The sequence below is a fragment of the Saimiri boliviensis genome, chromosome X (assembly GCF_048565385.1).
Source record: "Saimiri boliviensis isolate mSaiBol1 chromosome X, mSaiBol1.pri, whole genome shotgun sequence".
In the NCBI taxonomy this organism is placed as follows: Eukaryota; Metazoa; Chordata; class Mammalia; order Primates; family Cebidae; genus Saimiri; species Saimiri boliviensis.
Window position 1 is genome coordinate 47930244 of NC_133470.1, and position 15029 is coordinate 47945272.

The window sequence follows — 15029 nt, forward strand, 5'->3', positions numbered from 1 at the left end:
GTTTTTTTTTGAGACGGAGTTTTGCTCTTATTGCCCAGGCTAGAATGCAATGGCACAGTCTCGGCTGCCTGCAACCCTCCCCTCCAGAGTTCACGTGATTCTCCTGCCTCTGCCTCCCTACTAACTGGGATTACAGGCACCTGCCAGCAAGCCTGGCTAAGTTTTTGTATTTTTAGTAGAGGCGGGATTTCACCATGTTGTCCAGGCTGGCCTTGAACTCCTGACTTCAGGTCATCCACCCGCTTCTGCCTCCTAAAGTGTACACTGTTCTATTTGCAGAGTGAAGTATGAGTGGGCGAGAAAGAAAACATAGACCACTACGACATGTGAGACTTGTTCAGCTGACCAGGCCTGCCGTGAGTGACTTAACATTTGATGTTTTCTATTAGCAGAATTTTGTTGATGTTGTCGTAGTGTTGTAGAATTAGTTTAAATATACAGATGAAGTTCTCCCATGTTGATAGAAAGTGATCATGGCAGCTCATGAAGGAAAGAGTAGCCCAGGGGAATACATACTAGTCTTGTTTGGATGTGTGATCTTGTGTTCCCCAGATTTGACTGGTGAGTTCCTCCGCTTGCTTATTTATAGCTCAATACACACATTCAACCCAGTGTAAATTAAAATGGCATCCAAAGCCATTGAGGGTAACAGTTTTAAACTAACCTCTCTATGGGAAGAGTGACTTTATAAAGAATAAGTATGTGGAATAGTGTTGGGACCCATCTTTAAACATGTGTATTATCAGAAGTATCTATGTAATGTGTATATTTATATTATTGACATGCATTGAAAAGAAATTTTTTTATCTGCACACACACACACACACACACACACACACACACACACACACACATTTTCCCAGGAGCCCAGTGTGCCAGAGCCTCAACGAGAAGAACCACCAGCTGAAAGCCGGGATCATAAACCTGATCAGAAAAGAGAAGATCAGGGTGGAGCTAAGATTCGAAGTGCTTGGAAGGGTAAGAAAGAATGTGTATGGGGGGAGGAGACCTATGTGTGCATCATGCCTTATGCCATGACCAGTAACAGGAGGAAAGAAAACATTAGGAAAGAATCTCAAACATTTATTGAGAGTTGGCTAGAAACGTGATGGGTATAGTTTGCAGCTTCCTGCAGTCCCTGGGTGTGATGAATCTTCTCTTTTTCTTCAAGATGCATTTTGTATGCCTGAAATTACACTCCTTCCTAAATCAGATGAAACCATTTAACTGGTTGTATGAAAATGTACATTACTGCACTAATTTAGTTTGATCTTCTTAGGATGTTGCAGTGAGATCTTCTCAGCCATGGTGTCCACAGTGTTGTAAGCACCCTTTAACAGCATGTGGAGTGTCAAGTTACTCTACCTTATAACACCCTGAATAAAGCCCATTTGCAAAGGGATGTTAACCTCATTTTGTAAACAAGAAAACTGCGGCCAGGCGCAGTGTCTCACGCATGTCATCCCAGCATTTTGGGAGGCCGAGGCAGACAGATCACCTGAGGTCAGGCGTCTGAGAACAGCCTGGCCAATATGGTGAAAACCCGTGTCTACTAAAAATCCAAAAAGTAGCTGGGTGTTATGGCACATGTCTGTAATCCCAGCTAAGCCTGCTGAGACAGGAGAATCGCTTGAGCCCAGGCAGAGGAGGTCGCAGTGAGGCGAGATCGTGCCACTGCATTCCAGCCTGGGAGACAGAGTGAGACTAGGTCTCTAAATGAATAAATAAATAAGAAAACTGACACTCAGAGATTGAGACTTACCAAGAACACTTGACTCATGGAGAAAGAATTTATATTTTGTTCCCAGGTTTGCACTCTTCCCACCATCTATGTTAGAAAATGTGAATGATTTTGCTTAAAAATGCTTAATACTCAAATGTGTCTGTACTGTAACATAGTTCAGTATTGGCTCAGGACTAAATGCAGTTCAGTGAAGCAGGATAGCAACCCAGAAAAGAGGCTAATGCATGACAACCACTGTTTCTTTTGGTGTGTATTTTTGACAGTATGTTTGGTAAAAGGTGGATAATTCAGGACATTGGCCTACAGGTAACTATATTAGTAGGATTTTGAAGGGGTTTTTCAAAGTCATTTCAGTATTTTTATAATTATAAAACTCAAAGTACGATAAGATTGTCATGGAACAAATTGTTTCCTCAACAGATAGCATTTTCAAGCCAAAGATGGGCAGATTTTTGGCTATGGACTATTTTAGCAATTCACTGTTAAGGGGGTTCTAGAATATGACAGTGATCAATGCCCATTAATTTCTTTGCACATCAGTTACCATACTCTTGTTGGAAGACAGTGATTTTGCTATTGTATTTTGTACTGTTTCTTAATGACATTCATGTCTGGAAAGTCACATATAGGGTCTTTTGCCAAAGCATTACTTTAATTAAGATTATCACCAACATTTTCAAGGTACCTCAACAAGGGATGAGTGTCATGACTATAAGATATGTCATAGGCCCACCAACACATTGATGTACACCTTCAGAAAATTACTTTAAGTTTTGATTAAAATGCTATCTGTGGGGCAGTCTTCACATTTCCTAGGTAGCTGTGTGTTGATAATACACAATGGTAAAGTATGGGAAATGTAGGTGTGGTGTGATTGATCCTCAGATGGTTATTTAAGATAAGATATCATAATACAGTAAGACAAAGGTGGGACATGTTTGCATCACATTTATTATGACAGTAGCCTAGAGGCTTTAATTGCATAACACTGAGGAAGAGAATATGATCATTTCCTCATTCATCATTCTTGTTTTGCTGCTCCAATCTATATCCTTTGTATTTTTTAGTGCCTGACCTGAAAACTGATCCCCAGAAGCTGTCTCCGGCAAAGACTGGGGCTGAATGTGGAGATGGTCATGATGTACAGGGGAAGAGTGTGCCAAAATCTGAGGAATTTAAAACGCCAGAAGGAGGTATGTTATCCATTAAGATTCAAAATTAGGTGCTTTCTTTATTCCACAATGTTATACTTTTGGTAATAAAAAGAGAGAACATTACTGTCCCTTGAGAAACAGAGTTTAAATGCATTCTTTGGAAGGTAGTTGAGACCACAAAAGCCTGACTACAAAACCGATACGCTATCAGATACAGACAGAAATTGGTTCAAAGCTATATTGAATCATCGAATAAAAAAATTTTTTCTTCTGAGTATCACCAACAGCGAACAATTTTCAGATTATTTTCTCATTTCTGCTTTTCTCAAATACATTGTAATGCCACCTTGTATGAAATATGCTGACCTGAAGGAGATTCTAGTACCAGCTCTAACACAATTTTTGAGATTCTGAACAAATCTCATAAGTTCTAAACCCGTTTTTCTTTTATTGAAAGTAGTGAATGCCCATCCGATAGATTCAAATCCATTTCGGTGCTGGTTTTTGGATGCCCTAGTTCTGTTGGAGAGAATACAGAGGTATTCTTATTTTCATGATTTGTTTTTCAAAATAATGAGCTTCAGTCCAATTATAATATCCAAGTTGAGATTTCATTGTCCCTAAGAAAATGAGTGGGCACTCTGCTTGATGTTTGTTTACCTGCATGGAGACTTTCATGAGTGTTCTTGGATTTTGTCAAATCCTGAATTCTCTCAGGGTGTTAAACATTTGCATTTTTTTTTCACACAGAGTCTCATTCTGTCACCCAGGCTGGAGTGCAGTGGTCCGATCTTTGTTCAGTGCAACCTCCACCTCCAGGGTTCAAGCGGTTCTCATGCCTCAGCCTCTTGTGTACCTGGGAATAGTGCATGCTCCCCATGCCTGACTAACTTTTATATTTTTAGAAGAGACGGGGTTTCACCATGTTAGCCAGGCTGGGCTTGAACTCCTGATGTCAAGTGATCCACCTGCCTTGGCCTCCCAAAGTGCTGGGATTATAGGGTTTGAGCCACTTTCCTTGCCGGACCCAATGATTGCATTTTAAAGTCTTCCTGCAGTGAAGCCTTGAATTACTGAATAATAAAATGGAAAGAGACAGTCACGTTTTCTGATTCATGAAGTAGGGATCATGCATGTAAATCAGTGATGTTCAAGCTGGTTGTAAGATGCCTGTGCTAGGCATGCTCGCTGCTCTCCTGTAAGTCTTCGTGAGCTACTGTGTATAATTAGATTGAAGACACATATGGTAACCTCTAACCAAATCAGAGGTTATATATTACAGGTTTCTGCCTTGAGTCTTCAAACGATACGATTTAAATTTCAAAGACTATAACGTACTAAGTACTGAGTAGTCTACATCGGTATCTTTTATACATATTTTCCAAATTGCTGACTTAATTAAAAGAACTTCTGAATTGAAAGGAAGCACTGCATGTTTAGGGGAGAAATTACCTAAATATTTGTACTCCACACTGCTGAACAACTTCACTAGACTATTTACATTAAAAGACTGTTTTCAGACGATTTCCAGGAGCTTATTGACCAAGCTTCAATTGTATTCTTAGGATAGTCATAGGATTAAAAGTATATCTTATTAAAATAGACAGTAAATTACATGATACAAGAAAATAATATTAAATTAAAAAATAATAAATGAGTCGCAGAATAAACTTAAGAGAAAAGGAAACAGGCAGTGAATGAAAGATGCGAATCATTAACAAAAGTAAAACTAATCTGAAAGTAATGCATTTAATAGATTTTTTTTTTGGAGAAATAGCTGGGAAGGGAGCATCCAGTAGATTAAACAATCTTGAAGAACATGGAAAAGGCACAACGGAATATGAGTGAACAAGGCACAGATATTGAATGTAGGGCATAATTGAAAGGGAATACATTCTTGAACACTAAGGTTTTCAGAGTGTGGAGGAAGCGGTTGAAATGCCAGAAATGCCTACATTATTTAATATATTCCTGTAATACCTCAATATCTAAACATCACAAAGGCTGTGGAAGGACTTGTGAAGTCTGCCAGTTGTCCCTCAAAAACAGTTACTTTTACAAGGAAATATTTAGCTTTTCCAGATGTCTAACTCTTCAATTTGTTTCCCTCTCCATTTCTTTTTTTTTCCACACTGGTTATGATGTACAACTCTTTCACATTTTAATATCAATCATGATAGTGATACCTCAAAACTTATATGACCATTTAATTAATTATACAAACCAGCATACTTTCCAGTGAAAAATGTGTCATTATTTATATTGACGTGAGGACTATAGGTGAAAACTGGATGCAAAAGGTTAGTGTATGTTAAAGAAGAAAGGGCAAATTAGCTCAAAGGAATATTATTGCACTTCCACACAATAGAGAGAAAAAAACCACAAAACTGTCCTTTCTGTTGACTTCACTTATGTGTTTCCCAATGTGACATTAACTGTTTTCTCACAAGATAGTTTTCAGACTATTTGCAGGAGCCTATTGGACATCCAGGTCATAGTTTCAAGCCAAAACATTAAATTATACATTTTTTCTGAAGAATTTTTTTTTGTCAGAAATTCCTTCTGTTTCTTAGGTATTTTTTGTTCTGGTTGTAGTTTGAGTAAAACTCTACACAATGTTTGCTATCTAATCTAAGCCCCTTTTAATAGGCTCACTTGATTTAATGTGTTCTGACCTTGGACTGTTTTGGTTTCCTTCTAGCACTAAAAGCAGGGTGTGCTTAAACAATGTTGCTACTGTATATGCATGGAAGTGTATCTTCAAAGTGTCTACAGAGGTCTAGTTGAATGTTAGCCCTATGGTTACTGTTGGGCTTCTGGTTTTAGTCCATTATATAAAATGAAAACTTTGATGTTCTTTGCATACCTTTAATTTCATCTGAATACAGTTGTACTAGTAACGTTCCCTCTTGTTATGTTTCTCTTGCAGCGGAAGGGAAACCACAGGTTTAAACGAAGATGAGCTGAAAGAATGCAAACTGAATTTATCTGAGATACTCGACTTTTAAAAATCTCAATAAAGTTTTCCAGTTTTCTTCAAAGAAGTATTGCACATGTTTTCTTCATTTATTCTCACATAATAGACGCTATTGAACATTTTGGCCTGGTGCAGTTGCTCACACCTATCATTCAACACGTGGGGATGTTGAGGCAGGAGGATTGCTTGAGCTTGGGACATTGAGACGTACCTGGGCAACGTGGCGAAACGCCTTCTCTACAAAAATGAATGAATGCATGAATGTATACACGTATGTGTGTAGGTGCAGTCCCAGCTAGTCTGGAAGCTGAGGTGGGAGGATCCCTTGAGCCTAGGAGTTCGAGGATGAAGGTAGTCATGTTTAAGCCACTGCAGCTCCAGCCTGGGTGAATGAGACTTGTGTCTGAATAAACAGCATAAGTTTTCCAACTTTGTATTCTGATTTGGCTGGTATACACCTGTGTGATATTATGAAATATGTATTTTGTGCTGGACCCTGCTTACTGTCATACAACTACAATTTGTAGAAACTCCACATACTGATGCCTTTTTGTATGCTAGTGAGTTGCCAATGGCTGGCAGCTGCTAGGTAGCTCTAGGATCGGGGATTAGACGGTTAGCCTTTCAGCCCCATCCCCAACCTTCAGGACATGGAGAGGGCTGCGGTTAAGTTAATTTCCAATGGTGGGTCAACAGTTCAATCAATCATGCCTATACAATGAAACCTCCATCAAAACCCAAAAAACAGGGTTCAGAGAGCTTCTGCCTAGCTGAACACATGGAGGGTAGCATGCTCGTAGAGGCCATGGAAGCTCCCTGCCTCTTCCATCATTCCTTCCTGTATGTCTTTATCTGCATCCTTTGCTAAGCTACGCCATTTGCCCAAAAATATGTGAGAATTCCCTAGGCTGTAGAGCTGGATGCAAGAACTAGGGCGTAGGTAGACAAAAGGGGAAAGCAACCAGGGCAACTTGCTGAAGCAAAATTACTTGGATCCTACCTACACAGGCTATGGCGTGACACAGCCGTGGGATTCCATCCTGCCTCTCACACGCTGCCCCTGAGATGGTGGGCAAGACACTTATATCCTGTCAGACTGTTTCCCCATTTCTAAAGTAGAAATTAGAATATTTACACTAAATACTTGCTATCAAGAATAAATGAAATAACAGGAAGCAGACGTTACACTGCAGATTATTGTTCTAGGTATCTTTCCTTAGTCCCTTTCACATTTCAAATATTTTCATTCCATTTTTGTTTACAACTGCATCTCTAGTCTGTGTTAACTGCTTTGGAATTTCAAGTAAGAATATCAAGCTGCCTTTTTAAATGCATTTGACTTCAGAAACTTATTTGATTTAAATCTGTAAATTAAACAGCACTGTGGCTGGTATCAGACATGGCATGGATTCTGAAGCTGATTTGTAAATAACTGCGGTGTGACAAGGCCAACTGTGTGTCAGTAGTATGTGCCGAAAACTTGTCTGGTGTGTGTGATGCCATGAAGAGTAAGTCTATTCCAGTCAGGCACACCACACATTTCAATATCGTAGTGTGTCAAGAGCTCAGGCAGTCCCTAAGCAGCCCTGTGGTGGCTAACGAGGCCACAAGGATTGTCAGTACAGTTGTTATTTGGGCTTGTGATATATTCATAAATTTGGCGGGTAAGAAGACAGCCCAAATGGAATGAAGTGGTTGATTACTTGCAGACGCAGCAAAGGCAGGATCAACATTGTGTCAGTGCAGTGTTTGTAGATCCACCGTATGACACTGAATCGCAGATACTCAGTGACAGCAAAGATGGTGGGTTTCTCGTCCTGTGAGGAGCCCACAGTCATACCCTAAGGCCAATTTTGAAACCACACTGAATCCTGAACTCAAAATCACACTTGACGGAGCTGGGACTATGGGACAGCAGGGGTGACCCAGCTCCAAAACATCCCACACAGAACACCTAGGGATGTCATCCACGCTTGTGAAGAGGAGGAACCCGTGTCAATGACCACCCTGAAATGACTGCCTTCTGACAGTTCCCCCAAAGCAAAGACGCAAATCCATTGTTTGGACTGGAGGAGGAAACTTAGAGGGAAAGATCCCTCAGTGGGAGACTATGTTGAGGGCCTTGGCCAGCTCCTGCCTGACGAAGGTATGTCCTTTTGAAGTTGGCTAACAGGGGTAAACTCTTGGTACCCAGGGGTATCACCTGTGCCCTCTGGGATTGTTCTTACATATACACCCTGACTATCCCATCACTGCCTCATCCCTGGAAGGCATCCACATCAGCTTCAGCTTCAGCTTCCCGGATGGAGTTGTGCTGAGCCTAAAATGATGGCTTGGGCTATATAAAAATGGTTAATACAGAATCTTAGGAAGTCACCTGCCTTTGTCAGATAGACCTTCATCACGGATAGGATTTGTATAAGATGGCCACGATGGGAAATCTGATATGTCAACTTTGCTTCGCTGTGATGCATGAGAAATGTTCACTTTGACTAGAGTTGATGTCTCTGTGAACGGTTTTCCTTACATGAGAACTAGCATTTAAATAAGCAGACTCTGGGTAAGCCTAATTGCCCTCCACAATGTGGGTGGGCCTCATGCAGTCCCTTGAAGGCCTTCAAAAGAGAAGACTGGGGTCCCGCTGAAGGTGAAGATGTTCTGCCTCTACGCTGCCCTTGGATTTGTGCTCTCATATCACCTCTTTTCTGGGTCTCCAGCCTGACATCCTGCTGTCCGAGATTTGTACTTGCCAGTCATAACACATCCATGAGCTAGATTCAAACTCAATCTCTCTCTCTCCACCCACTCTCACATGTGCACTCGTGTGTGCACACACAGACACACACACACACACACACACAGAGGAACCCTAACCAATAGGCTGCTTACATCTGGGACCCTTAAAGGACATAACTGAGATCAGAACTGCAGGTTGCTCTCACTCTGCTGCACGGCTCCTGATGCAGAGGCCTGTGGCAGTCGCGCCACATCCACTGGCATCCATGTTACTCATCACTATGACTCAGGGTTTGCTCATCCAATAATGTAGAGATCACTAGAGTTCCACAAATGTTCCCTGCTCTCCTCCTGGCTGTGAGATCCTCTGTTCTATTCTGAGAACACAGAGAACTACTGGGTTTGTTTCCAACCTGCCAGGAAGGACCTGGGAGCCTGGTGAGGGACATACACCTGCAACAGCAGTAATAGCAACGGGCACAGCCAGTGTGTTCACCAACTTAGGAGAGATCACAATACTAACATCTCCCACTTAAGTTTCCCCATCAACTAACAGCTTATCCTGGAAGCGATCACATTTATAGGTCAGTTGAATTTTCCTTTTTCTATTTTCCCCAGGAATGCTCAGTTACAAAGGAAACTGTTACTGGAATGTTGTGTCAGAGTGCAATCCAAGAATGGAATTCCCTGAAGTGGTGTGACTTCCGAAGCAGTCAGTAAGGGTTTATAGGTTCCCAGATGAAGAAACATGCCAGCCTCCCTCAGTTTAGAGGGAAGTGACATGTATGGAAAATCCAGTTTATTGAAGACTCTGGAAAGAGATGTTTGCCTCCTTGTAACACTCAGTACCCAAATGCCAGGAGCCCCTACCAATTATTCCAACAACCACAACTGCACTTGGAAACGTCCAATATATCCCAAACCAGGCCATGATAGTCTGGCTATAAACCACAAGTTTAGGATGAAAAGAAGTATCCTCAGACTTGTTATTTACATCAAAAATAGGAATATTGCATTTGGTACAAGAAAAATAACAGCACAAAGGAAGAGGATACAATGTTTCCCAAGAGGGGTTTCAGGCCCCTTCCTTCTCTGTCTTGCTTTGCTTTCTGTGATAAGTATGACTGATCTTGAATTTTGTCAAATTCTGAATTCTCTGACTCTTAAAGAATAATTGCACTTTAAAGGCATCCCGCAGTGAAGCCTTGAATGACTGAATAATAAAATGGCAAGAGATCATCAGGTTTCTGTGGCCAATGAAGTAGAGAGAATGCATATAGGTCAGTGATGCTCAAGGTGGCTGTAAGATGCTTCTGCTAAGCATGCTCCCTGCCCTCCTGTCAGTCTTCATGAGCTACTGCGTGTAACTAGATTGAAAATGCATCCAGTAGAGTCACCTCTAACCATACCATAGGTTACATATTGGAGGTTTCTGCCTTGAGACATTAGATGGTAGGGTTTAAAGTCCAACAATAGTAATGTGCTAATCCTGAATAGTTGACATAAGTATGTTTTACACATATTTCCCAAATGGGCGACTGTTATTTAGGATACTTGTTGAAGTTAAAGGAAACACTCTATGTTTAAAGGAGAAATTACCTAAATGTTTTTACTGTACTCTGCTGAATCATTCCATTAGACTATTTACATTAAAAGGCATTTCTCACACAATTTCCTGGAGCCTATTGAACAAGCCTCAGTCGTATTCTTGGGAGATCATAGCTTTAAATACAAAATAAATAGCACATTACATGATCAAGAAATACAGGTGAGGGGAAGGAAGGCAGCAAACCACACTGCCATGTGTGTACCTATGCAACAATCTTGCATGTTCTTCACATGTACCCCAAAACCTAAAATGCAATAAAAAAGAAAAAAAGAAAATAACAGTACGAAATAATAATGAAAGAGCCACAGAATAAACTTAAGAGAATACGAAAGAGGTAGTGAATAAAAGACAGGTATGAATCATTAGTAAAAGGAAAAGTAATGCAAATGTAATAAATTTAAAAGATTGGTCTTTTGAAAAAATAGCTATGAATAGAGTATTCAATAGTTCTACATGATCTTGAAGAAAATGGAAAAAGCAAAACATGGAATATGAACAAGACAGAGTGATTTAATATCGGGCATTATTGAAAGTGAATGCAATCTTGAACTCACCAGAGTATGGATGAAATGGTTGATAAGCTAGGAAGGCGTACATCATTTAATGTATTTCTGTAATACCTGATTAAGCATCACAAAGCCTCTGGAAGAAACCGTGAAATTTGCCAGTTGTCCCTCAAAAACATTTACTTTTAGAAACAAATTTTGGCTTTTTCAGATGTGTCACTCTTGTTTCCCATTTCCATATCCCTCCATTTTGTCATGTGTGACACAGTTCATAATGCTATCACATATAGATGACAAAACTGATAGTGATAGCTTAAGAATAATGTGATCATGTATGTAATTATACAAATGGGAATACTTTTACGTGTAAAAAGAGGCATTATTCATGTTGACAGCATGGTAGAAAACTTAGTACAAATGGTGTCCGTACCTTAAAAAGTACAGAAGGGTAAACTAGCCCAAATAAATATATTTGCCCTTCTGCACAGTAGAGTAAAACTAAGACAATACTGGCCTTTCTATTCACTTCATTGCTGCAGTTCTTAAGGTGACATTCACCATTTTCTTCGGAGATAGTTTTCCGACTATTTCCAGGAGCCCATTTGGCATCCAGACCATAGTTTCAAGCCAGAACATTTAAAAAGCATTTGCAAAATACTATACATGCTTTCGTACATTTCTTTTTTTGTTTCTTAGGTTTTTTGGTGTGGTGCTGATATTTTGAGTAAAAGTATGCCCAATGTTTGCTTTCTACCTAAACCCCTTTTTAGTGGGTTCACTTCACTTAATGTGTTCAGTGGTATAAGCTCTACCACAGAGTAATGTGTTCAGTGCAATCCATGGGGCAGTCTTCAGATTTCCTATGTAACTGTGTGTTTATAATATAGAATGTTAAACTATGGGCAGTGTAGGTGTGGTGTGATTCGTCTCATATTGTCATTTAAGATAAGATATAATACAGGAAAGCAAAGGTGGGACATGTTTGAATCACATTTATTACCACAGTAGCCTACAGGCTTTTATGGCATAACACTGAAGAAAAGAATATGATCATTTCTTTCTCTATCATTCTTGTTTGGCTGCTCTAGTCTATATCCTTTGAATTTTTTTTTTTTTTTTGAGACGGAGTTTCGCTCTTGTTACCCAGGCTGGAGTGCAATGGCGCGATCTCGGCTCACCGCAACCTCTGCCTCCTGGGCTCAGGCAATTCTCCTGCCTCAGCCTCCTGAGTAGCTGGGATTACAGGCACGCGCCACCACGCCCAGCTAGTTTTTTTTGTATTTTTTAGTAGAGACGGGGTTTCACCATGTTGACCAGGATGGTCTTGATCTCTCAACCTCATGATCCACCTGCCTTGGCCTCCCAAAGTGCTGGGATTACAGGCTTGAGCCACCGCGCCCGGCCTATCCTTTGAATTTTTTAGTGCCTGACCTGGAAGCTGATCTCCAGGAGCTGTCTCAGTCAAAGACTGGGGATGAATGTGAAGATGGTCCTGTGGTCCAGGGAAACAGTATGCCAAAATAAGAGCAATTGAAAATGCCAGAAGGAGGTATGTCATCCATTAAGATTCAAACTTACATGCTGTCTGCATTACACAGTACTATATTTTTGATAACAAAAAGAGAGAACATTACTGTCCCTCGAAAACCAGAGTTCAAATACAGACTTTCTCTGGAAGGTAGTTCAGATTCAGACCCCAGAAGCCTGACTGCAAAACAGAAACATCATCAGATACAGCAGAAATTGGGTCAAAGTCATATTGAATCATCAAATAGAAAAATATTTTCTTCTGAGTATAACCAACAGCTATCAGTTTTCAGATAATTTTCTAATTTCTGCTTTGCTCAAGTACATAATACATTTGTAATACCACTTCGTATGAAATATGCTGACCCTGAAAGAGATTCTAGTACCAGCTTTCTGGACAAATCACATAAATCCTACACCCATTTTTGCTCTTATTGAAAGTACTGAATGCACATCAGGTAGTTTAAAATCCATTTCATTGCTGGTTTCTGTATGCTCTGATTCTCTTGGAGAGAATACAAAGATATTCTGATGTTCATGATTTGTTTATCGTAACAATCAGCTTCAGTCCAATTTTAATATCCAAGTTGAGATTTCATTGCTCCTAAGATAATGAACAGAAACTCTGCTTGATTTTTTTTTTTTTTTTCCTGTATGGAGACCTTCATGAGTTTTCTTGGATTTTGTCAAATCCTGAATTCTCTCAGGCTCTTAAACAATGATTGCATTTTTTTCACACGGAGTCTCACTCTGTCACTTAGGGTGGAATGCAGTGGTCCAATATTTGTTCACTGTGACCTCCACCTCCTGAGTTCAAGCATTTCTCCTGCCTTAGCCTCCTGTCTATCTGGGAATACAGGTGTGCGCCACCACGCCCAACTACTTTTTGTATATTTAGTGGAGATGGGGTTTCACCATGTTGGCCAGACTGGCATCAAACTCCTGATCTCAAGTGATCCACCCGCCTTGGCCTCCCAAAGTGCTGGGATTATAGGCGTGAGCCACTTCCCTTGCAGGACCCAATGATTGCATTTTAAAGTCTTCTCTCAGTGAAGCCTTGAATGACTGAATAATAAAATGGAAAGAGACAGTCACGTTTTGTGGCCCATGAAGTAGGGATCATGCATGTAAATCAGTGATGTTCAAGCTGGTTGTAAGATGCCTGTGCTACACATGCTCACTGCCCTCCTGTCAGTCTTCATGAGCTACTGTGTGTAATTAGTGTGAAGACACATATGTTAACCTCTAACCATATCAGAGGTTATATATTACAGATTTCTGCCTTGAGTCTTCAAACAATATGATTTAAACTTCAAAGACTATGGTGTACCAAGTCCTGAGTAGTCTACAGAAGTATCTTTTACACATCTTTTCCAAATTGCTGACTTAATTAGAAGAACTTCTGAATTTAAAGGAAGCACTGAATGTTTAGGGAAGACGTTACCTAAATGTTTGTACTCCACACTGCTGAACAACTCCATTAGACTATTTACATTAAAAGATTGGCTTCAGACAATTTCTGGGAGCCCACCGGACAAGCCTCAATTGGATTCTTAAGACAGTCATAGCATTAATTACGTATCTTATTAAAATACATAGCAAATTACATGATACAAGAGCATAATATTAAGAAATAAAAAATAACAAATGAGTCACAGAATAAACTTAAGGGAAAAGGAAACAGACAATAAATGAAAGGTATGAATCATTAACGAAAGGAAAACTAACCTGAAAGTTATAAATTTAATAGATTTTTTTTAAATAGCTAGGACGAGAGCATTCAGTAGATTAAATAATCTTGAAGAAAACGGAAAAGGCACAATGTGGAATATGAACAAGACACAGGTATTGAATGTAGGGCATCATTCAAACGGAATACATTCTTGAACACTGATATTTTCAGAGTGTGTGGATGAAACGGTTGATATGCTATGAATGCATACATTATTTAATATATTCATGTAATACCTGAATTTCTGAAGATCGCAAAGACTGTGGAAGAGCTTGTGAAATTTGCCAGTTGTCCCTCAAAAACAGTTCCTTTTAGAGGGAAATACTTAGCTTTTCCAGATGTCTTACTCTTCTTTTTTGTTTTGCTCTCCATTACTGTTTTTTCCACACTGATTATGATAACCCTCACATTTTAACATCAATCATGATAGAGATACCTTAAAACTTGTGTGATCATTTTATTAATTATACAAACTGGAATACTTTTCATTGAAAAATGTGTCGTTATTCATATTGACATGAGGACTATAGGTGAAAACTTGTTGCAAATGGTTAGTGTATGTTAAAAAAGAACAAAAAAGGGTAAACTGGTTCAAAGCAATATTATGCACTTCTGCACATTAGAGAAAAAACAAATGAAATACTGTCCTTTCTGTTCATTTCACGTATGTATTTCCTAATGTGACATTAACTGTTTTCTCAAAAGATAGTTTTCAGACTATTTGCAGGAGCCTGTTGGACATCCAGACGGTAGTTTCAAGCCAAAATATTAAATTATACGTTTCTTCTGAAGGAATTCTTTCAGAAATTTCTTCCGTTTCTTATGTTTTTTTTTTTTTTTTTTTTTTTTTTTTTTTTTTGTGTGTGTGTGTGTGTTCTGGTTGTATTCGGAATAATTCTACACAATGTTTGCTATCTACTTTAAGCCCCTTTTAAGAGGTTCACTTGATTTAATGTGTTCTGACTCCGACTGTCTTTTAGTTTCATTCTGGTACTGAAAGCAGGATGTGTTTTTTAAGTGTTGATAATTTATATGCTTGGAAGT

The 15029-nt window shown here is 39.5% G+C and overlaps 1 protein-coding gene across 1 annotated transcript; it reads left to right on the plus strand.

Moving 5' to 3' along the window:
- The first annotated feature begins 212 nt into the window (after positions 1-212).
- Positions 213-5850, plus strand: LOC141582704 (X antigen family member 5-like). Its single transcript, XM_074391557.1, has 4 exons — positions 213-356; positions 864-978; positions 2812-2937; positions 5828-5850. The coding sequence occupies exons 1-4, from the start codon at positions 288-290 to the stop codon at positions 5848-5850; spliced, it is 333 nt and encodes a 110-aa protein (XP_074247658.1). The 5' UTR covers positions 213-287.
- The last annotated feature ends 9179 nt before the right edge of the window (positions 5851-15029 follow it).